The 22,802-nt window shown below is 44.7% G+C and overlaps 10 protein-coding genes and 1 non-coding gene across 11 annotated transcripts; 6 read left to right on the top strand and 5 right to left on the bottom strand.

The window, feature by feature from the left end:
• Nucleotides 1-245: 245 nt before the first annotated feature.
• Nucleotides 246-1,355, top strand: CANTADRAFT_89891 (putative serine/threonine protein kinase; the record flags this gene model as incomplete). Its single annotated transcript, XM_020211623.1, has 1 exon — nt 246-1,355. One exon carries the CDS (start codon nt 246-248, stop codon nt 1,353-1,355), a length of 1,110 nt encoding a protein of 369 aa, XP_020065454.1.
• A 742-nt stretch (nt 1,356-2,097) lies between these two features.
• On the top strand, nt 2,098-5,154 carry CANTADRAFT_21565 (uncharacterized protein; the record flags this gene model as incomplete). The annotated part of the gene is made up of 1 exon (XM_020206712.1): nt 2,098-5,154. One exon carries the CDS (start codon nt 2,098-2,100, stop codon nt 5,152-5,154), a length of 3,057 nt encoding a protein of 1,018 aa, XP_020065453.1.
• Nucleotides 5,155-5,826: 672 nt separating this feature from the next.
• CANTADRAFT_49497 (uncharacterized protein) lies at nt 5,827-9,723 on the top strand (the record flags this gene model as incomplete). Its single annotated transcript, XM_020209714.1, has 2 exons — nt 5,827-8,001; nt 8,212-9,723. The coding sequence occupies 2 exons, from the start codon at nt 5,827-5,829 to the stop codon at nt 9,721-9,723; spliced, it is 3,687 nt and encodes a 1,228-aa protein (XP_020065452.1).
• A 168-nt stretch (nt 9,724-9,891) lies between these two features.
• CANTADRAFT_89889 (triglyceride lipase) lies at nt 9,892-11,128 on the bottom strand (the record flags this gene model as incomplete). Its single annotated transcript, XM_020211622.1, has 3 exons — nt 9,892-10,567; nt 10,595-10,996; nt 11,112-11,128. The coding sequence occupies 3 exons, from the start codon at nt 11,126-11,128 to the stop codon at nt 9,892-9,894; spliced, it is 1,095 nt and encodes a 364-aa protein (XP_020065451.1).
• Nucleotides 11,129-11,356: 228 nt separating this feature from the next.
• On the bottom strand, nt 11,357-12,802 carry COQ6 (putative N,N-dimethylaniline monooxygenase; the record flags this gene model as incomplete). The annotated part of the gene is made up of 1 exon (XM_020209719.1): nt 11,357-12,802. The coding sequence occupies one exon, from the start codon at nt 12,800-12,802 to the stop codon at nt 11,357-11,359; it is 1,446 nt and encodes a 481-aa protein (XP_020065450.1).
• Nucleotides 12,803-13,156: 354 nt separating this feature from the next.
• SUA71 (transcription factor TFIIB) lies at nt 13,157-14,200 on the bottom strand (the record flags this gene model as incomplete). The annotated part of the gene is made up of 1 exon (XM_020210798.1): nt 13,157-14,200. One exon carries the CDS (start codon nt 14,198-14,200, stop codon nt 13,157-13,159), a length of 1,044 nt encoding a protein of 347 aa, XP_020065449.1.
• Nucleotides 14,201-14,992: 792 nt separating this feature from the next.
• Nucleotides 14,993-15,886, top strand: CANTADRAFT_48499 (uncharacterized protein; the record flags this gene model as incomplete). The annotated part of the gene is made up of 1 exon (XM_020209590.1): nt 14,993-15,886. The coding sequence occupies one exon, from the start codon at nt 14,993-14,995 to the stop codon at nt 15,884-15,886; it is 894 nt and encodes a 297-aa protein (XP_020065448.1).
• CANTADRAFT_89886 (uncharacterized protein) lies at nt 15,883-18,132 on the bottom strand (the record flags this gene model as incomplete). Its single annotated transcript, XM_020211621.1, has 2 exons — nt 15,883-16,838; nt 16,863-18,132. The coding sequence occupies 2 exons, from the start codon at nt 18,130-18,132 to the stop codon at nt 15,883-15,885; spliced, it is 2,226 nt and encodes a 741-aa protein (XP_020065447.1).
• A 1,276-nt stretch (nt 18,133-19,408) lies between these two features.
• Nucleotides 19,409-19,490, top strand: CANTADRAFT_t110. The gene has a single exon. It is a non-coding gene; the product is annotated as a tRNA-Ser (tRNA).
• Nucleotides 19,491-19,651: 161 nt separating this feature from the next.
• Nucleotides 19,652-21,667, top strand: ILV3 (dihydroxy-acid dehydratase). The gene has a single exon (XM_020207590.1). The coding sequence runs from the start codon at nt 19,691-19,693 to the stop codon at nt 21,515-21,517; it is 1,827 nt and encodes a 608-aa protein (XP_020065446.1). The 5' UTR covers nt 19,652-19,690; the 3' UTR covers nt 21,518-21,667.
• A 64-nt stretch (nt 21,668-21,731) lies between these two features.
• CANTADRAFT_48658 (uncharacterized protein) lies at nt 21,732-22,490 on the bottom strand (the record flags this gene model as incomplete). The annotated part of the gene is made up of 1 exon (XM_020209614.1): nt 21,732-22,490. One exon carries the CDS (start codon nt 22,488-22,490, stop codon nt 21,732-21,734), a length of 759 nt encoding a protein of 252 aa, XP_020065445.1.
• Nucleotides 22,491-22,802: the final 312 nt, after the last annotated feature.

Genomic DNA, 22,802 nt, shown 5'->3' with positions numbered 1-22,802 from the left:
ACTCCTATAAAATACCCTTTATATACCTCTCCCAGACCATCATCAAGAACAAGAATTACATCTTGAAGTTGGCATAGCATACACCGGGAGATAGCCGCAATCACGACCATTAGCTGCAACCCTTTAGGAAGTTCTACGACATCCTGTAGAAGTCAAGACCCATTATCGCTAATTTGATGTTCTCGGTGCACGTTCGGATTCGCACCCATTTGTGGCTGCGAATATCTTTATCTTCATCCACAAACATGTACCAGTTCCACGAATGCATCGGCAGGGGCAATTTCGGCGATGTGTACAAGGCCAGCCGGGGTGGCCAGTATGTGGCCGTCAAGGTGGTCAACCTCGACGAGAGCACCGAGGATATCAAGGTGATTGTCCAGGAAATCCACCTTTTGTCGCGACTCTCCAGTCCCTACATCACCAAGTACTATGAGACCTTTGTCCGCGACGTCAACTTGTTCATCGTCATGGAGTACTGTGGCGGACGCTCCATCTCCGACATGCTCAGGCACTTCAAGAAGATCCCCGAGGATATCGCCAGCTACATCGCCCGCGCGGTGTTGCGCGGGTTAGTGTACTTGCACCAAGAGGGTAAGGTTCACCGCGACATCAAACTGGCCAACATCTTGTTGACGGAGGCAGCCGAGGTCAAGTTGGCGGACTTTGGCGTCAGTGGCGAGTTGACTCGTACTCGTGCCAAAAGGAACACGTTTGTGGGTACTCCCTACTGGATGGCGCCCGAGGTGATCACCAGGAGAAAGGCGGGGGGAGGCTACGACGAGAAGGCAGATGTTTGGTCCGCAGGCATCACTGTGTACGAGATGGTCACGGGAGCACCTCCATTGGCCCAACACGATCCCATGAAGATCTTGTTTGAGATTCCTCGCAACCGTCCGCCTCTGTTGGAGGGGGACTATGGAGCCAACACCAAGGACTTCGTACGCTACTGCTTAGTCAAGGATCCGGCCCAGCGTCCCGCGGCTGCTACCCTCTTGCATCATCAGTTTGTGGGGGTGTCGCGGCACGCCCAGGCCAAGTTGGCTCGCATGATTAGTGAGCTCGCGGTGCGGGTGGTACGGCCCAGGCACCGGTTGACGGTAGAGGTGGCACTGGGACCCGCCATGCCTGCGTGGGACTTTCGCACCGTTAGCGAGCGGCCCCTGCCAGATCCCCTTGTGGGTGTCCCCAGACATGTTCTCTTCTATTGTCTCCACCAAGTGCACCAGCGCAGCCGGACGGCGGCCACCAAGCACACGGTGGAGCAGTTGATGGGGTATCTTGCGCAGTGCGAGACTGACCAGCCGGGGCTCTGCGACGCGTTGGTGGAGGAGCTCCACCACGTCAAGCCAGAGTGAGTGTCGGGCCATGGATCAACAGCCACTAAGATGAAATCAACCGGAATAATTCAAGATAATTCCGAAGCTGGAACAGAGCACCCATTATTTCATCGTGCCAGCAGTAATTCAAGACACCCATCGCCTCGAGCAAGTCTCTTCACTCCTACACTCTGTCATCCCTACTCCGTCCATGGTACTTGTTCAGCAGTTACTTCTCTAGCACCCTGCGTGTATAGCTCTCATACCCGTCCGCTAAAGTCCGCCCATCGCGTCCGTAGCCGTCCTGCCCGCTCATCGCGTCCGTAGCCGTCTGCCCCTCGTTGCTTGCTCGTAGGGGCCAGGCACTCTCTGGAACTCACTATTGTTCCTGGCTGCAACCAGACCAGGCCGCGACGCGAGTCGCATCCTCGAACTGTTCACCCGCGTGCGGTAATGTAGCGAAGGAATGTGCCAGCAATCTTGATTGGGGTCTCCGTAGTATGGGACCATCCTCTGGCAGAAGCTCCCAGTCCCGCGTAGCTGCCAGAGCTGCCAGCATTTCCACCGCTACAAGTAGTCCCTCCACCACCTCCCTTCCGCTGTTGTGCCTGTCCCCTCCTGCCTGCTGGCTGGCCCGCCCGCGCTTATCCGCAACGATCACTCCACGTGAACAATAAAGCGCGTCTGTTTGTTTCAGGAGTCATAAAAGTTTGCGTGTCGGGCGGCTACTATTTCAATTACAACAAATCCTGATCTCTACTATCATCTATGAGAGCCTACCATGTCTCTGTCCAACCATCTACAAGTACCGGGAACCGGGACTAGCGGCGCCAATGGGACGGCCACCCCCCACACTCCTCGAGGCCAACGAACCACCAAATCAATGACTCCAACCTTCCTGTTCGGCCTCAGTTTCCTGCCCTCGTTCCATTTCCAGTCCCCCATCAACTCGACCTCCCCCCACAAGTTCTTCCACTCCTGGAAACGCAAGCAGGAGGCGTTTCCCGCCCTCCTGACTCCCCCTAACTCCTCGCGAGTGGGCACTGGTGGCTCCACCCGCTTTTTGGACTCGTTGAAGAAGGACGACGACGACTTGTGGTCCTCGCTAGGCGACTCCAACTTGACGTCTCTCTCCTCCATCTACGAAGAGGGCAAGGAATTCTTGACCCCCAAGAGACTCCACAAGCCTGTTGACCACAGCTCCCAGGAGACAAATCCCGACGAGGACTCCCAGCAAGGCAAGCAAGACCCCACCGACAGCAAACTGCAGGAACAGGAAGTCACTCCAGAAAACCACCCCGACTCCGTGGAGCCTGACACCAGTAGCGCCTCTGGGGCCCTTGAATCAGCGCCAAACCTCATTCCCATCAAACCCAAAATGGACCTCGACGCCAAGTCCAAGCTCGACTTGTCCATATCCAAGTCCATAAAACGCCGGAAATTGTCTTCAGCATCGGTGTTGGACTCTCCTAACAACTCCATTGCATCACAAATCGATTCCACCATCGATTCCCCAGTTCCCAAAAGGAAACAGAATAAACCAATCCACCCACCGGTATCCGCTTCAACTCCTGCGTCTGATATGGGTGAAAAGGTTTGGTATCCAGAACTTGATGATATTTTGATCAAATGTTTTTTGAAGTATCGTAATTTTAGAAACAACCATGCTGGCTATAGTAGTACTTCTATTCTAAAAAATACTTCTCAAAACAAGGTTCTTTCCAGAATGTTGTTTAACAAAACAGGAATATTGAGAACTTCGAAACAGATCTCTTCAAGATTGTTTCGTTTGGCTAAGTCAAAGAAATTGGACAAAACAACTAAAAGTCAAAAACAATCATCTACTCCCTCAAACAATAAATCTTCCATTAACGATAATCTTGATGATATTGATGAACTAATCAAAACTCCATTCGAGCATCTTATTAACAGCTCAAGTTATACTTCAACTACCGGTGCTGGTCCTCATGGATTGGATTCAATAAAGACCAACGAAATAATCGACCATGAACTAGACCTTCTCTTGTCATCGCCAAAAAATAACAATGGCATGAATCTAGCTTTCAAATTGTCTCCCAAAGCTTTTAATATTGGTTACAATAAGCCTTCTGATCCTAATCTGAACCACATATTTACGAAGATGGCGTCTGTTTATGAATCATCTTTATCAGGATCAAACTCATTGAACAAACAAGAATTAATTTCCCCTTCCATGATAGAAAAGTTAAAGTCAGAGAATATTCCGGTGTGGCTTCTAAACCACAATCTTCATATGAATGTATCATCTAGTACACTTGCGTCAACAACGCCAATTTCTCCATTCAATACAAAGATAGACAGAAGTCTTGATTACATCAATGGTCATTTGGAATCATTCTTGAAATTTGATGCCAAAATATTAAATAAATCTGAAGATCAAGAGCACCCTTCAATGCTTGATTGGAAATGTTTGATTAAAATTTACGATGAGACGAATCATAATTCCCTCTTTGTGGAACATGTGGACTTGGTCAATGGTTACTATTCTTTTGACAATGATTCTTATGAAGTTCAAGTGCCCTTCATGAAGCAGTTCTTTGCAGGATACTTCAACTATTTACTCAACGGGACTAGCTATGCTGGCAAGAAGTTGTCAATTGTCCAAATTATTTACGACAATTATTCCCAAGACTTCGAAGGAGGTAATAAGTTTGACGAGCAAAAATCCCAGATATTTGGGTACTTCATCCATGATTTCGATTTTGACATTGGAAGTGGTCAAACTTCAGTCAATGTTGTGAATTTAGTGAATAATTCCGAGCATGAAACTTTTGAAAATGCTCAGAATAGAGTTGAAGATGACAAGGAAGACGATAACGAAACAGTCCTTGCTGATTCCTCCCCTTACAAAATTTCTCCAAATCAAACTAGAATGTCTCATGACTCACCTCTTAAGCCTAGTAGCCAGTTGAGAATTGATACTAATAAGGCCAATGCTAATGATTTCAATGTGCTTCGGGGCCCATTGACAGCACCAATATATAATGCTGACATTGTCCAAAAGTTCAATCAAAATATGTTAAAGCAACAAGAAAGTTTAAGAGGACAATATGAGCAGTCTCCTAACGAGGAAAATAGAGCTAGCTTACAACCCCCTATGAATCATTCACATTCAACAGGTAACATTCATCAGTTCAGGACTTTAAACATATCCCCACCTTCTTCATCACCAGCTACAGATTCTCCTGTTATCAGGGCCAAGTCTATTCCCAATCAGAACTATCCTAACATGGTCTCCTCTACACCATTGCGTGATAACATTGTTCCAAACGGATCCATGAACTATGGTCAACCCACACCATTTATTCCTCCAGCACAGCAACAGTTGATGGTCAATCTTGGCAATGGGTTTATACCTTTCAACTCTTTACACCCCAAGTTGCAAGAGCAATATATGCTGGTTCAAAGACAATTTGAGATGCAGAAGCAAGAACAACAAAAGATGTTCACTCATCAATTTGATCCAAATGCAAACATCTTGCCACAAACGTTCAATGACCAAGGTTTTATGACAAACACCATGAATGCGCAGTTTATGCCCAATCAACAATTTGCCCCTGCCATTATGCCATTTGCTCCAGCACCATCAATTGAAGCCCAGGTTGCACCAACAGCTTCTTTCAAGGATAACAAAGAGAACATTAAACCCAAGGAAATCAAATTTGGACCCATTTTGGAGTATGATCCTTCCAAAGACTCCAGAAAGATTCCACAACCTAAAGTTTCCAAGCAAAATGCTGGTATTCACAGGTTTCCCATTAATACCCCAGTGAGCATGTACAATCCCAAGAAGAAATAGCCAGGTGGGCCCTTCAGGAGGTAATATGCGGTACAGCTGAGGTCATGTATTATTCACTTCGTTTTAATTTCACTTCTCACTACACTACTTATTTGCATTACTTTCTATTACATTTCTTCTGTTAACTTAGTCAACATTGTATGTTTATCTATTTAATGTAGGAGCATCCTTAACTTAGTGAGGTTTCGCATTCACGGTTGATTCCTCACCTGGAACTTTCGGAACTAAATAGATGTCGGTCCAAGTCGCGGAAGCAAGAATATACAGTACCCACCACCTTACTCCACGAAGTATTCACCAGCATTACACCTGAAATCCGTACCCGGAACAGACATTCAACTCTCTTGCAATTGAGCTCTGTATAGGAATTGTATCAATTCCTTAGAATAGCTCTCGAACTGTTGAAGGGCGTGTTACCGAATAGCCGAAAGCAACCGGTTGGAATAGACTACGATGAGCACAAGCAACGTTGCAGACGAAGGCAACCCGTCCAATAACTTATCCAACGATGTATCTGTACCATTGGAGGTAAATGGTCCAATAAGAATAGAGCCTTCCCCACAAACCTATCTCAATGATCCACTTACCCATAGCAATGTTCCCAAGAAAGAGACTACCCCCCGAGAGAGGATTAGTCTTGATGACCCTGTGCCTACTTCGAGCAGTACTGGGATGAACTCTGATTCAGACGCATTTACCACGTATGATCCCAAGAAGGCAAACCCGCAGTATAAACAATTCAAATTGATTTCCGTGAACTTCAAAGAAGCTGCATTGGATTCTCCAAGTTTCAGAGCTGGTATCAATCATTTGGACAATCAGATCAGCAAAATCGAACGGTGGCTCCTTGCATTGGTATCCTCAGTCAAGAAGATCCCGAAATATGCTAAGGAATTGCAAACCTATTGCAATTCCTTTTTGGAACATTTGGTCCCATCTTTTTTGCAAGATGGTCTAATTGACCAGGAGTATACCATGCAATCTCTACAAACCACCTTGCAGGGACTCAAGGCTTTGTGGAGCATCAATTTGTCAGCGTTGAATGTGAATTCGTACATTATTGATAACCTTAATTTGATAGTATCGAAGAACGTGAGTCAATACAAAGAGATCAGAAAGAATTTTGATGTGTACCAAGAAAAGCATGACAGATATCTCGAGTTGTACCTCGCGACTCCAAAGACCAAGGACGCTGCAAGCATAATGGAGGATGCAAAGGAGTTTTTTCAAGTCAGAAAAGACTATATCCATGCATCGTTGGATTTGGTTGTTGAAGTCGCTACTTTAGGGAACCTTTTGGATAAAGTATTGGTTGGTTTGAGTTCCGACTTATGGAAGAATAAAAGATCAGCCTTTACATCTGGTTCAAATGCATCCTTCATCAAGGAGTCCTGGCTTAAAATCAACAGGATACGAGGATGGTGTGACTCCTATTCTCTTGCGATCGAGAAGCTTGGTGGCGACATGGTTCTTGCTCGTAACCAAGTCGAAGAGTCTTCCACTCATCAGTTCCAGCCATCATCTGATCCTAATCAGTATAAGTCTTCCTTAATTAATCAAAAAATGTTGGACAGCATAGACGAAAGAGGAGTGGAAAAGCATGGCTATTTATTTATGAAGACTTGGACGGAACGTTCATCCAAGCCAATATGGGTCAGAAGATGGGCATTCATCAAAGGGGGAGTATTTGGTTTACTAGTGTTATCTCCTTCAAAGACTTTCGTGCAAGAAACCGATAAAATAGGTATTTTGTTGTGTAATGTCAGGTACACCCCCAATGAGGATAGAAGATTTTGTTTTGAATTGAAGACAAGTGACTTAACAGTCGTTTTCCAAGCCGAGACATTAATTGAGTTGAAATCTTGGTTAAAGGTTTTTCAAAATGAAAGAAACCAAATTCTTCAATCTGCCCGGGAAAATAGTGACAGTGACCTTTTCAACATTGCCTCTGGACGCTATCCCCCTATCGTCACTGAATTCTCTTCCACATTGCAGACAACGATGGACAGAGAACTAACAAGTAGCAGAATAGCACATCATTCCACCGGCCAGATTATTACACCAAGTAATTTGGCCAAGCACATCGAAAAGAATGACAAATTGTTTTCTAAGTATGTCTACTCGCAAATTCTTCAGATCAAGCCTCCATTTATCACAGATACCACAAAATCGTCAATTTTGTCCTACAGTCTTGTCAAACCCACTCATGTTCCAACTGCTTTGACTGCTAATATGTGGGGTTCCGTTAATTGGGGTATTTATTACTTGCATAGTGCAATTCAAGACGAAAAAGCAATGGAACCCTATCTTATCCAAGAAGATACAGAGTTGATCCAGCAACAACAACAAAGACGTGACGGAGGATTGTTCTATCCAAATTACTATCCTAAGGAATTAATCCCTTTGGATATTCAAATGAGAGCCTTGTTTGAAACTGTTATTCAACCTGGTGAATATTGTCTTATATCTTACAGGTGTATTTGGTCCGCAAACTCCAAACAAGAGTTGAGTGGAAGGTGTTTTATCACATTGAATCACGCATACTTCTACATGCAAGCATTAGGATTTGTGACCTTGTTCAAGGGATATGTTGGAAACATGATTTCGGTTGAATACAAACTGCAGAAGCAATTTGACTTGGTCAAAATGTATACCATCGCTGGAGTTATCAAAATGAAACTATTTCTAGATGATGGAAAGGCTATGAAGTTGAAGGTTAATTATTTGATTGACAATAAAGTTAGTGATAAACCAAAGTTGACTCGCGAGATTCTACAAGCTTTCAATAAGATCGACGAACAACTAGAGAAGGAGAAAATTCAGCAAGAACAATACGACTCAAATGAAGTTCCAGCTCCGATTAGAGCACCGGGAATAATTGTCTCGAGACCTGAATCTTTAGAAAGATCGAAAACAGAACCAGGTAATGTAAACCTGGTGAGTAGAAATGGATCTCCTTCTCTTGATTCTAGAGGATCTGAGGTTTCAAAGTCAGATGCGTTGAAACCAAACTCATTCTCACGGACTAATCTTTCCAAGGACTTCTCAAATGTACAGGTAGAAGAAAAAGACTTATCCTCCCAATTGACGGGTGCACCTAACTTGACGGGGATTTTGAAATCTAGTTCGTTAGTTAAAGCATCTTCGAAGACTACCAGCTATAGAACTGATTTCACCAAAGACTACAGGCTTATCAAAGAAAGGAGATACGCTGTACCTCCTAAAGCTATTTTTCATGCCCTTTTAGGAGATAACTCAACCATTCTCAATGAACAGTTATCATTTGGGAGGGTTGAGAGTATTATTAAAAAACCATGGATATCTACTCCAGAAGGAGTTTTGAAAAGAACTTTCAATACCATTGCTGCCTACAACAAGAAGCGGTGGGTCGTTCAGATCAGCCAAGCTATTGATGAGCTTCATGATGATGAGTATTATGTTTTCTCCCACACCAGGTCCAACTTCAAGTTTTTGATAGGATCAGTATTCAACGTGGAATACAAGTTTGTCATGTTGAGAACGGCAGGGGACCAGACAAGGTTGTACTCCTATGTTAGAAGAAACTACTTTGGAACTCTGATTTTTAATCCATTCGTAGATTGGATCAGTCAGACTGTTGCTGCCAACCGTGATTTCCATTTCAATGATCTATTGAAATCTTCATTTAGAGAGCTTGGTACACACGGTACTGTGGTCAAATCCATTTACATATATGGTAAGTTGAGTCACACAGATGATAGTGAAGAAGAAAAGGATGAAGAACAAATCGCAAAAAATCCTCCAATTATGAGAGTTAGTTTCTTCTACGTTATTAAGGTCTTTACTAAACGGGTTATGTTCAGAATTATCAATTTTTTGCTTCAATTGATCCAGATTATTATTAACGCTGGAGTATTATTGTTTAGAAGTTTGAGAATGCAAACCGTTTTGCTACTAATAATATTTGTGTCTGCCGTATTTAACTTGTTTTTGATGGGTAAAACCACACAATCATATTGGAGTGTCAGAAGAGCAAATAACATTGCATATGAGCTCTTGACCAATGATCCTTTGATGTTACAGAGAGCTATTTATTTGAAAGACACAGAAGAACTCTTAGAGCGTGGAAAACATGATTTCTATACTAGGATTAAAGAAGTAACTCCTAATCTGAATCATCTGAATCAATTACAGAACTCAAAGTCGTGTTTCGAAACATTCAAGAATAACTCCTTTGTTATCAACTATAAGGACAGTACAGATTGGGATAATGTTTATGGAGACGATGAGACTAGGAATGTTGCAAAGGACCTTAAGAAGGCGCACCAAGATGTTGGAATCAGAAGACACAAATTGATGGTGGAACTAGAAATTCTAAGCCTGATTGAAGAGCTGATCGCAAAGGCTGAATGGAGAAACTGGTTAATGAGCGAAGTTCAAAGATGTGACTACGTCGAGTCCACAATTGTTAGCAGACTAGTCTATCCTAATGAGGAAGGTGAAGTTGAAAGTTTAGGAGACGGTATTGATTCGTTACTTGATTATTGTCAAAACTGTAAGGAAGAGTTCAACAATATTGATTTGATCTGACATATAGACACTAACCTATTCCTGTCTAGTACTCTAATATTATTTTAAAAGTTTTGGCCTAAGTATGTAGTTATATTTACGTATTTTAATTAATTGTCCAAAGCGTTCTAGTTGCTCATTTCATCTTCTTTCTCTGTAATCAACTCCTCGTTTCTTGAAATTAAGAATCTACAATCCTTTCTTTGCGAGGGTATCGGCTATGTGCAAATACAAAGCCAACGCATTAAATTTTGGCTCTTCATTGAACACCAACTTATCAATTGCTGTTCTGGTTTTATTAGTCCAGTTGATAAGATCTAAGTGATCAACCTCGTCAAGTGTGCCCAAATATTTTCCCCATTGTGAGCTCTCCACACTGACCATTCCATCATTGGCTAGTCTTAAAGGTGACTTGTCTATTTTCTTTCCTGATGCGTTATGCAAACTTTTGGCTTCCCTTTTAGAAATCTGGCGTCTCATGATTCTCCAGGTCAAATTAAACACATTGAACCATTTTGGATTGAATTTTGCACCGTATGAAAAATACTGAACGTCCGGATTGTCCGGTACTTTTGCATTGAACTCCTCCATGTTTGTGGTGGTCAACTCATACACTGATTGGGGACACAATTTCTTGAGATACGAGTTTTTAGCAACAAGCCCAACTAGAAAGTCGGCACATTCCGAACCATGATGGGGCGTTGAAATTGTAGTGAGTGACACCACTTTGTAGTTTTTATTGTCTTGAAATCTCGATATCAAGTATCTACTATCCAAGCCGCCCATGGAGTGACTGATGAGATTGACCTTGATAGGCTTGTGGGTCAGTTTGAATGTCTCGTCTTCGTGCGAGTGATTCTTGTGGCTGCTGGGGTTGTTTTCGGAATGGTACATGGTGGATTTGGACTCCTTCTTCCTCAATTCCTGACACTCCCTGTCGATAAACTTGTCGAGCATCTTGGCTCTTTCCTCGATTGTTCCAAAGGGAGGAACTCTTCCGATAAGCACTGTGCTTCCGAGGGTCTCCAACGATTCGCGAATACCGCACCAGTAGTCTAGCTGAAATATCCTGGTGATGGCCCTTTTGGCCTTGTGTTTTGGAAGCCAGTTGGTAGGTATGCTTATGGTGTCGAACCCCGAGAACCCATGGCACAACACAATAGGATAGTGTGGTGTGTCGTAATGGTCTTTGAGCCTCAGATAGTCGAGTTGCTCCAGGCCACTCTTCTTGTGGGGTACGTTTTGTTGCTGTTCCTTCTGGAGGTCAATCACGCGGGACTTGTGCCTTACAAGACTGGACCATGGCTGTGTACGTATTCCAACAGATAATGGCCGAGGCCGTACTAGATACATGGGAGTTTATTGAAACTATCTACAGTTGCGCATTCCAGACATATGCATGTGCGGACCTGTGCACAGGATGCATCGAGTTCTGGAAGGGAATAGCATGGACGATTTAGCATATCGGGAAGAGCAACATCATTATCTGGACAAATAGAGTCGCTGTCTGGACGGCTCACTATCTGGACGAAGCATCAGTTGTGGACACTTCAACCTATTCTGCCACTCACAATACTATCTGGAAGACTCGGTCTAATCTGCCACTCACCCACACTATCTGGACGACTTTGCCCACTCTGGACTTGGCTGTTCTCTATCTGGCCATAGACTTGACCATCAAGTCCTTGACCACGTCGAGCATGTTGAGCGACTTCATGCCGATGCCTCTGAGCAACACCAACGGATAAAAGTCGGTGGAGAAGATCTTGTGGAGCTTGTCACACACTCCCAAAAGCATGCTGTTGGCAGGCCAGGTGTTGGACACGTAGCTCTCAAGTACAAGCGTGGATCCAATATCCATGCCTCTCTCTACACCCTTTTCCAAGGCCTCCACCAAGCCTGCAACGTCCGACTGGCCCATGTTCAATCCTTGACCTGCCAATGGATGGATGGTATGCGCAGCATCTCCAATCAAAGCGACTCTGGGAGCCACGTAGGTGTCGGCATGGGACATTTTTAATGGAAAGCGTGCTCTGGACTTGTCAATAACTTCAGACACTGGCAAGGGGTACTTTTCCTCCAATTCAGACAACTTGATCTTCGACATTCTCCATTCAATCTCCTCCAATACCGAGGTGTCGGTGGGGTCCTTCTTCAACACTCCGTAGATGTAGTTTAGGTCGACCTCGTCCAAAGTCATGGCAGCGTTTACCAAATGCACAAAGATTTCAGGGGTCACCTTCAACAAGATATCCGACAATTCGGGGGTGCTGGACCACACGATGGTCGCATTGTCTTCTGTCAATGGTAAGATGGCCAAGGGTCCAGTGGTCAAGAACCTCTGCCATCCAATGGAACGATAATCCTCGTACTGCAACTTGATGGTTGCTACCACTCCGAAACGGCCGTATTGCCAGCCTCTGGACTCGATACCCGAGAACTTACGGACAGGCGAGTTGTAGCCGTCAGCACCCACCAACAATCTGGTTTGTATGCTTTCACCGTTGGAAAGTTGGACGATAGGCCAGTCCAAGCCTGGAGAGGTGGTCTGTGGCTCTGCGGTCAAGTCGTGATTTATTTCAGGCTTGTTGGGATGCACGATGTCCAAGACCTTGGTGTTGTCCAAAATGGTAGAGTCGCCAATTTCGTCAATTCTGCTTAACAACAGGCTCTGAATATTGATATTCTCACACATCACCGCCAAAACACCGTTTCCATCCGTCATGCTGGCATCAAACTGGATTCTGGCGTCCTTTTCTTGCGAGTCGTATGCCACAATTGAGCTGTAGAATTTGATCCTGTCCTGGTTGATGTACTGCCAGCTTCCGATTCTCTCTTGCATGAATTCCACAGATTGTGGTGTCAATGAAACCACTCTGTTGGTGTAATTTTCTGGGGGGTCCTCCCCAAAAGTCCGGATATTATCCAAGCTACCTCCTTCGACTAATGTGCACTTCAAATGGCGTGTTTTATGTGAGCTCTTGAGGGCTGCCAACAAGGACAAGCCTGCTGGGCCTCCTCCGACAATAACCACGTCTTGCAACCTTGATACCTGGGCTGAAGCGGCAGCCGTTGCTAACCTCCTGACTGCTCCAAACATGACTAGTGGTTTATAGAATGAATCTTACGATTTTTAGCTGCGATGGTCGTGCACTGCGAATGTGGGGGACTACATTCAAAGAATAGGATGGTGGTTTCAGCAACTAAGCGAGAAGTGTTGGTGAAATCGTACTATAGGTACGTTTCTATATTGGTCCTCCTTCTTTCCAAAATTTTAAGTTATTATTGGAAGCTGGAGATAGTTTAGGTTAATACCTTACACAATAAATTCAATATTAATATTCTTCTTTTGCTATCCGTTGACGGAAAAGCCCAATTCCAAAGCTGGTGGGCTCGGCTACAGTCAGCCTGTTTCTGGATCATATGCTATTTCACTAAACTCTACAAAACTGGCCTAACTCTTGGGGATGTTTTCCAACTTAACCTTGCCACTTTCAATCCAGTATGGGTCGATTAATTTGTCCTTTTCTTCGTACATTACCTTGTATGAGGTTTTGATGGTACCGTCACTGACACCAGTCTTGTCAGAAATCTTGGAAGGAGCCAACTCTGCCCCGAAAATCAACGCTGCCATGTAAATGACGGTGGCAGCAATGGTGGTAGGAGACCTACCAGCCAAAACACCCACCTCCTTACACCGACGCGCAATGTATTCGGCACCATTTGTGACCTGGGTACCAAGTCCCAAATGGGAACAGAAACGACGGATCAAATCCTCGGCTGACGTTTGCGTGGTCTGGATATTGTCCTGGTTGAACATGTCCGCATTAGGGTCGGTGGCGTTCTTATCCTGCATCACCTGTCTGATAATCTTGAATACCTTCCCAATTTCCTTACGTGGAACATTGGTCAATGCCCAAATTTCCTTGAAGGATCTGGCCACCTTTGCTTTACGGCAGCCGATGAAAATGGCAGCGGCCATGATGGACTCTTGCGATTTTCCTCTCAACGGACGTTCGTCGTAAACCATCTTGTATACCTCTTTAGCACTATCCTGAACGATCTTGGGGAGTTGGTACCCATCACACATTTGCGAGATCTTAGCATAAGCCGCGGCCAACGCGTTGTCCTTCTTGTCTACGATGGACTTAGACTGGGCTCTGTTTAACTCCTTCCCTGCACGTCCATTATCTGGAGCGTACGAGATCATGGTGGACAAATCTTCTGTGTCCAACAACGGGTTTCCAGCATCACCCACACGGCTGGGATCGTCACCGTTTTGGTCGTCGTTACTGAAGGTTCTCCACTCGGAACGGGTGTCGACAACACGATCGCTGAGCACCAACCCACAGCTTCCGCATACGATGTCACCTTCACTAAACCGCTCAATCAAATCTGGTGGATAAATCTTGCACTCTGGACATGTCAACGTGACGTTCAAGTTTGGCCCCTGGAAAGCCTCGTCGGCCGTGGCGACCATACCTGAGGTGGGAGACATGTTGGTAGTGTTCACAAGGACTTCTTTTGAGATGTTCAGGTTCGAGTTTACCCCCTACTTTACCGATGACTAATTCGTGATAGACTCGTTGCAACAAGTCTTAGAAGTGAGTCTGATAGCGATCAACAGTCAAGTGATGCGTACGGCGTTCGATGTGATGGCGTCTAGAGGTTGTCCAGTCCAAGGTCCAGTACAAGCAACTAGTTCAGCTGAGGAAGGAGTTCGAGTTTGTCATTCATTTTTTGATGTGAGGGGTCGTGCGCGCGCCAGGTGGCGGGTCGTGTGCATACCTGCGAGCTGACGGTGGACTTCTACTAGAGTGTGGAAGTGTAACTACCCCCAATAGTGGTCACCACCAGGAGGTGGCGGTCATTAATCCCGCTTGCCTATTTCTTCAGCGACTACGCTGAAAGTTGGTGCATGACAGGACTTCTCTGCACCAAACAGTGCAGACATTATGCAGCAGCACCGTTGCGACGCAGTGACAGAAGTGCCAGTGTCTCGTGGTATAAACCACGATTGAGAGCCCCCATTACTTATTATGGTACTGTAGTGTGGACAAGGAGCTCGGTGTAGTGACCAGCCGCGTGTGGGTCCCGATCGGGTCCCGTTTGGGCATCCCGATTGGGCCGAAAATCAGGTGGTATGACTGTCTGACAGCTCACGCCCTTTGTTCTTTGCTGTTTTGGTACATGTGACTAGGTGGTAGGTTGCTATTATTTACGAGCACCAGAAGCTTATTAGAGTGGGATTCGCTGCGCGGGTTGTGCATCCATACCCACAACCTGCAATATGAGTGTCGCCACTTTGACCACCAACACCGTGCCATTGGAGGACCTTACCGGCCTTGATGCACCCTCGTTGATCACAGAAGCCAAGTACATCCTCGAGTTGATCGAGCCCAACTGGAAAGCCGGCAAAAAGTACAAGTACACCACAGATGCCAATCTTCCCATCTCAGTGCCTACTTTCAGCAACAGTCGCTTGAACGACGACACCTGGTACGCCAGAGTGTACGACTTCACCGAGTTTGGCGATCCGTTGAAGGAGCGCTACCACCAGGCATTGCTCCAGTACATCATCGGATCGCTTACGGACTTCAAGCGCAGTCACACTGAGTACGAGAAGCACTACGTCAAGGAACTCTACGACTACGAGTTGACACCCTTCCAATTGGCAGGTGCCGACCCCCAGTCATTCACGTACTTGGCACAGTGCTACTACAAGTTCCCGTTCCCATTGAAAAAGAGGGTGTTCTATGAATTGGTCCACATCTATAAACCTTCGGACAACGAGGCCTACGTGATCTCGTTGGCCGTGCACCCCAAGAACTTCGAGCGTCCAGGCATGGACTCCGACTTCACCCAGGGCAGATACACCTCCATCGAAAAGGTGACGTACGAGCCAGAATCCAAGGAGTTGAAGTGGACCATGGCCACCTGCTCGCAGCCAGGCGGAAAGGTGCCCCACTGGTTCACCCACGCCAACCTCGGAAGTGCCATCTCCAAGGACGTGCCTCACTTCATCAACTGGGTCGATACTTTGAAGACCAACGAGGCGTTGCAGATCAGAAGCTCGGAAAGACACGAGCCTGTTGCGACCACCACCTCCAGTCCCATCGCATCTCCTGCTACCCAGACCCAGCCAGTGGCAGGATCTGCTCCTGTTCCCGCAGGCTCAGTCTAGGTCTCGCCACTGTGACTAAAGCTTTCAAGCCAGTACTTCACGTCCACCCCCAAATTGTCAAGAAATCCCAATTGCGCGTAGTCATACGCTCCATCGGTAATTTTGTGGAAAACACTAGAGCCAGTTCCATTCTCGGCCACCACGCTGGCCTTTCTAATATTAGTAGCTGCTATCGATGCTCGCTTTGCGCTTTTTGAGTGTCGATTGTGATTCTTTATAATAATAATGTACTTTCCCTTGTGCTTGATGTAGTAAAACATCCAGTCGGTGGTCTTGTTGCTGGTGAATTTGTGAAAGTATTCATTCATTTCGTTGGAGTTAAAGAAGTCCTTGTTCTGGGACATCAAAAAGACCGACGATAATTGTTCATGAAGAAAAAACATGGCTCCTTGATATTTGACAATCGCCCTATCCGTGAGTGATAGTTTCAACGTTGGAATTGTGATGTTGGGTAGGTATGGCAATGATGTCTGAATAGATCCTTCCTGTCCGTCATACACCACAAAAAAAAATTCGCTATCGATCTCATTAGCGGGACTCTTCAAAATCCCATTGAGAGACTTGAGAGAACCCAAACTGTTCCCAATGATGCTCCCACCAGTTATTAAATTGGAAATCTCCTCGATTGCAGGAGACAAGAGCTCTTTGGATAAATTTTCAAAGAACTCTACGTTGTCCAATTGTGCGTTTGAACTTTCGTAAATCAAGGTAATCAATATATCCAGCTTGGTGAAAATTACTAGCAGATACTCTCGTTGCTCTTCTCTCAAATCCCCATTCCTGTCACGAATTTCAGTAGGTAAGTAAACCAACTTTCGGTGAATGACAGAGGTACCTCCATTTATGTCCTGCTTCGCCCCTGTCAAAAATTCTCCATAGTCTTCCTCCTCATAGTCTTCATCCTCTGTACCTCCCTGACTGACCGCGGGATTATCATGCTGTAATTGATTTTCTACAGCTGGTGTTTCTGCCAGACCACCAAGGCGAAGGCTCTTAAGCAATGGTGGCATGCTCAACCAGGTTGACTCAGTCTGGGCTTCGACCGGTTCTTGATTCTCTTCATCGCCTGCGATGTGATCACCAACTCCCCTTATAGTAGTTGTAACTTGTTCTCCAATGTTGATCATACTGTTCACAGTATAATTCAAGGGCAGAACCACTAAGTTGTTGGTCAAAGTGACTGGGTTCAATAATTCCAATGCTGATACAGTAACCAGTTTGAGAGATGAAGGATCACCCTCCTCGCTCAGAGGAGCTTCCGTGTCCAAGTCCACCTCTGGCTGAGCTAGCTGGGATTCAAATATCAGCGACGAGCTGATCTTTGTAAGATTCTCTGTATCGAGTTTTGCATGGTAATCATAATATTCTAGCCAGTTGTGAATGTCAATTAAGCTGTCTCTGCTAATGGTGCCACTGCCGCCATCATGCACATTATTCATGTGGATCATCCCATACTTTTTGGGAGTGGTTTTATTGAAATACGAAATAATCAAACCCTGGGGTCTATGCAGTTGCGGTGAAGCCTTAAAAATCAAATCGATCTCATCCTTAGTGGTCTGGCTCAAGGAAATGGACGACCTTTTATAGGTCCTTTTGAACAGATCGTGGGAAGGGAAAGGTAGCAATCCCAAGAATCCCTTGTAGTTGAGCATATGCGTCCAAGTGAACCCCGGTGGGATTTTATACAGTTGAGAATTGAAACTCTCGAGGAAACCTGTCCAGTACTCGAAGAGGGTGCTTTGTAATACTTCCAATCCGTAAGTTTCAATGATCGAGCTGCAGCGTAAGTGGAACATCACAAAGTACTGATGCGCTGTTTCGATCAATTTGATAAGCTGTTGATTGACGAGGCCACTCGTGTTCGAAATTGAGCACGCGAGATAGAAATCGGGTTCAAGGTTGTGCAAGATGATCGAAGACTTGGATGACTTGATAATGTTCGTTCTTGCTCGTGACTTGGTGAAGTTTCTGGCAAACGAATCCACTCCACGAATGAGGCCTATCAACTTTAGTTGTTCGATTCGAGAGTCCTGGTCCTCGATATTGTCCTTCCCGTTAGTGAAACATAACACCTGTTTGAGGAACTCTTCGCTGGACTCTTCTTTCTCGCCAACCAAGCTGGGGTTGAACACACTAATGTACTTCAACTGTGGAGTAGTTCCTGACGACTCGTCAATATGCAATGGCTTTAGTTTGTCCTTATCATTACCGAAGTGAGGAACAAACTGGGAAAAGTAATTGCTCATATCGAGAATGAGCCGACTGAATGGACTCTCTCTTGTGCTTGTTGGTGCTTTTTTGGTCTTGTGTTAGGAACGAATTGTTAGAGTGTGCGAAATGAAATCCTGCGAGTGTGCAGCTGCAATATGATTAGGGCCCTAAGAACAAATAGACTATCAAAGCTTGGCCCTTGGTTGTTTAGTCGTGACTATTGATAGCTCTACGCTTATTGGCATATTTAAAGTGAGTAGAAGGATTTCTATTTTTTTATTGGATAATTTTCGAAAATTATTATTCTAGTCTACTGTTGCACAACATCAAATAGAAGTCTTTAGTTTGTCACTTGAGAAAAGGTTATCTACCCAATAAACGTGGAGAACAACTACAGAGCCAGCTGGAACGTTCAATTCCCAAAACGGGTAGAGTTAATGCAGTTTGAAAGAATTGTAGGGAAGTATTATAACTACCACTATTGGAGTTTGAGCAGGGTATTTTCTATTAAAATGAAAATGGATGTATTAGGGTTGGCTGGCTGTGCTTCTTCGCTAAAATTTCTTGTACCACTGTTGAGGAGTTTTGAGGATCTACTAACAATTAAGTATGAGGTTGATGGTTATTAATACAAACCTATTTTGGTGGAAAGTGAACTTCTAATTTAAACTGTTTGCATGAACTTCTTGTGGGATAAGTTCATTACTGGCAGACCTAAGGTGGAATTTTTCCAAAGTTTGGTCAAAATCGATTGCAGTTGTGAAGTTCATAATTCTATATTTTGTCTGATGTGGAAAGAAATACTTCGATAAAATATTCACGAACTATTTACCTTTTACCAAGATAATTGATTTATATTAATAGAGTAAATTACTGCTAAAGCACTTTAATCTGTAAGTGAATTTTGCAAGTCGGTCCACTACAAAAAGTACTATAGGCTCGAGAACATAATTGAGTGTAGTTTCTTTAAAATTACAGATTTTTCTTAAAAAGAAGTAAATCGTATTGCACCGAATTTATCCTCATTGGAATAGAGAACATACCTGGAAGATTGGGTTTTATGGATGCAGATGGCCCTCACACAAGACTACCATTTTGATAACGCTCAAATTGAGCAAGTTTTTAAAATTATATCTATTTTATGTAGATGGTAAGATTGGAAAGATCTATAAAGCAAGCAGCTAGTCCAAGAATGAAACCAGACGTTTCAGGTAACCCAAGAATTATGGATTCAGCTTCGAGTCACATGATCAATTTCAGTAACTACTTACACCAGATATACAACCCATGCTTGAAGCTTCTTTAAAGTAAGGCAACTTGTCCGAGTGGTTAAGGAGAAAGATTAGAAATCTTTTGGGCTTTGCCCGCGCAGGTTCGAATCCTGCAGTTGTCGTCATTTTTTTGGTTAGGCTGGATAGTTTTGGTCACGTGATGATATTACTATCTAAGTATGTTTGATTGGCCCGCTTTCCCCGCCGATTCAGGCGCGAGCGGCCCCGGATGAAAAATGCCGGCGCACGACATTTTTGATAAAAAGTATGAATCATAGTTGAGATTTCATCTAACATCTATTCTGGTTGAATACTTTACAACATGAGTTATCTCAGTAAACGTTCAGCAGCAGCAGCATCTGCTGCTACCATTTCAGCCAAAAGATTGGCCCAGAACATTTCTCCAGCTAGGAATTTCACCCAGTCTGCCTCTTTGGCAGAGAAGAAGTTGAACAAGTATTCAGCTATTATCACCCAGTCCCCATCTCAAGGTGCCTCGCAAGCCATGCTTTACGCCACTGGCTTCAAGGAGGAGGACATGGACAAGGCCCAGATCGGTGTTGGTTCCGTGTGGTGGTCTGGTAACCCATGCAACATGCACTTGATGGACTTGAACGACCAATGTACCGAGTCCGTCAACCGTGCTGGTTTGAAGGCCATGCAGTTCAACTCGATTGGTGTCTCGGACGGTATCACCAACGGTACGGACGGTATGAGATACTCGTTGCAATCCAGAGAAATCATTGCTGACTCGTTCGAGACCATGGTTTTGGCCCAGCAATACGACGGTAACATTGCCATCCCATCCTGTGACAAGAACATGCCTGGTGTCTTGATGGCCATGGGAAGACACAACAGACCATCCATCATGGTCTATGGTGGTACCATCTTGCCTGGGTCTCCTACCTGTGGAGGTGGTAACCCAGCCGTGCCTGAAAAGATCGATATCATCTCTGCCTTCCAATCCTACGGCCAGTACTTGTCCAAGTCCATTTCTGAGGACGAAAGAAAGGATATTGTCAAGCATGCTTGCCCTGGTCCAGGTGCTTGTGGTGGTATGTACACTGCTAACACCATGGCCTCTGCTGCTGAAGTGCTTGGTATGAGTTTGCCATACTCATCGTCTGCTCCTGCTGTTTCCAAGGAGAAGGCTGAAGAGTGTGCCAACGTTGGTGAGGCCCTCAAGAACTTGTTGATTATGGACTTGAAGCCAAGAGACATCATGACCAAGACTGCTTTTGAGAATGCCATCACTTACATCATTGCTACTGGTGGTTCCACCAATGCAGTTTTGCATCTTATTGCTATTGCTTCTTCTGTTGGTATTGACTTGAGTGTCGATGACTTCCAAAGAATTTCTGACTCCACTCCATTGTTGGCTGACTTCAGACCATCTGGTAAGTACGTTATGGCCGATTTGCAAGAATTCGGTGGTACCCCAGCCGTTATGAAGTATTTGTTGGCCGAGGGATTGATCAACGGTGATCAATTGACCGTTACTGGTAAGACTATCAAGGAGAACTTGTCCAAATTGAAGGCTTTGCCAGAAAAGCAAGACATTGTCATGACTGTCGACAAGCCTTTGAAGCCAAGTGGTCACTTGCAAATCTTGAAGGGTACTTTGGCCCCAGGCTCTGCTGTTGGAAAGATCACTGGTAAGGAAGGTACCTACTTCAAGGGTGCTGCCAGAGTTTTCGATGACGAAGGTGCCTTCATTGTCGCTTTAGAAAACGGTGAAATCAAGAAGGGTGAAAAGACTGTTTGTGTGATCAGATACGAAGGTCCAAAGGGTGGTCCAGGTATGCCAGAAATGTTGAAGCCATCGTCTGCTTTGATGGGCTACGGTCTTGGTAAGGATGTTGCGCTTTTGACCGATGGTAGATTCTCGGGTGGATCTCACGGTTTCTTGATTGGTCACATTGTTCCTGAAGCTGCCGTTGGTGGACCAATTGCCTTGGTTGAAGACGGCGATGTTATTGTTATTGATGCTGAAAATAACAAGATCGACTTGTTGGTCGACGAGGAGGTTTTGGCTGACAGAAAAACCAGATGGAAAGCACCAGCTCCAAAGTACACTAGAGGTACTTTGTCCAAGTATGGTAAGTTGGTTAGTGACGCTTCCTTGGGTTGTGTCACTGACTTGCCATAATGGATGAACATATGAAAAGGAAATTGAATTCCTAATACTATTAATTTTGTCGATCGAAAGACACCATTATTCAATTCTATTACCTTATCATTTTTATAATAGCATACTGTATATATACTACATATCCTAAAGAAAGGATCCCAGTCATACACTTTTAAATCTGTAGACAGTTTTGGTGGGTCCAGTCACATATCAGAGGTAGTCCAGCCATGCTTTACATGAGTGCTTTCTGAAGGTAGTTTAGCACATGCTCCTGATCTTGAGTAAGCGTTGGATACTTGAAGTGTTCGACCGTGCAGAAGAAGGGAATTTCCAACTCCTTGAAAGTGAATATTGTTTTGGCACTCAAGTGCTTGCATGTGGCTATAATTCTGCTATTGAGATTGATGATCTCCGCTTCATGCTCCCTTTTTAGTGCATCCAAAGACCCTTGATTGCTCATCTTGAGCTTCTGAAGTTTTGAAGGATGAAAGCCTTCCGTGGCTTTGGCCACACCTTTCGAGATAGCATTCACCTTTTGCTGATGCTGATCGTCCATCTGTTCACGTTCCTTCTTCCATTGTCGCTGCTGAACTAGCTGCTGGTCTATGAGCTGCTTTATTTTGTTCACCTTGGCACTTTCTTTGAGAATCCGATGTCGTATGTATAGTTCGGCGTGGTAGCGATTGGTGATGAATTTGACCTCAGGCCCTCGGTACTGAGAGACTAAAGGACTAGACTTTGCACCGGTATGAGATGCTACTGCACTTTTGCTTCCAAGCTGTTCATTCAAGTACTCGTAGACTTTACTGGTATAGTGATTTCTTCTTTTGATAAGCTGTGCTAACTGAGGGTCGCTCTTCTTGTCTTTGATGATGCGGTGCAACCGAGGCTCGTTGAGTCTGGTCAATGCCGGATATAACGAGCTGGGACGTTCTAGTCGTTTCTTGAGAAGATAGAGTGTTGCTTGTTCGACTTCATTCAGATCAGCCATGATAAGATATGGAGTCCATTACCAGATTGTGGCATCTCAGATTTCGCATGCTGAGAATATAGAAATAGCGAATTACGAGCACGAAGTCACTTGAAAGAAATAATTGATGGAGTGTATAAAAATACGCCTGTGTTCGTTTCATGAAGTATTATTCTCGTGAAATGTCTTAGCATCGAATTTGCTTGCTGAAATGCAAAAATACGTAAACAGTTCTGGAGACGAGTTTCTTCTATCACTCCCAACCATGCATCGCCTAACTGATACATCACATAACTCCGTTGGGTAGTTCCTTTATGACGCACCCCGGATACG

Source organism: Suhomyces tanzawaensis (genome assembly GCF_001661415.1).
Source record: "Suhomyces tanzawaensis NRRL Y-17324 unplaced genomic scaffold CANTAscaffold_3, whole genome shotgun sequence".
NCBI lineage: Eukaryota > Fungi > Ascomycota > Pichiomycetes > Serinales > Debaryomycetaceae > Suhomyces > Suhomyces tanzawaensis.
This window is presented reverse-complemented; position numbering and strand designations above follow the sequence as displayed.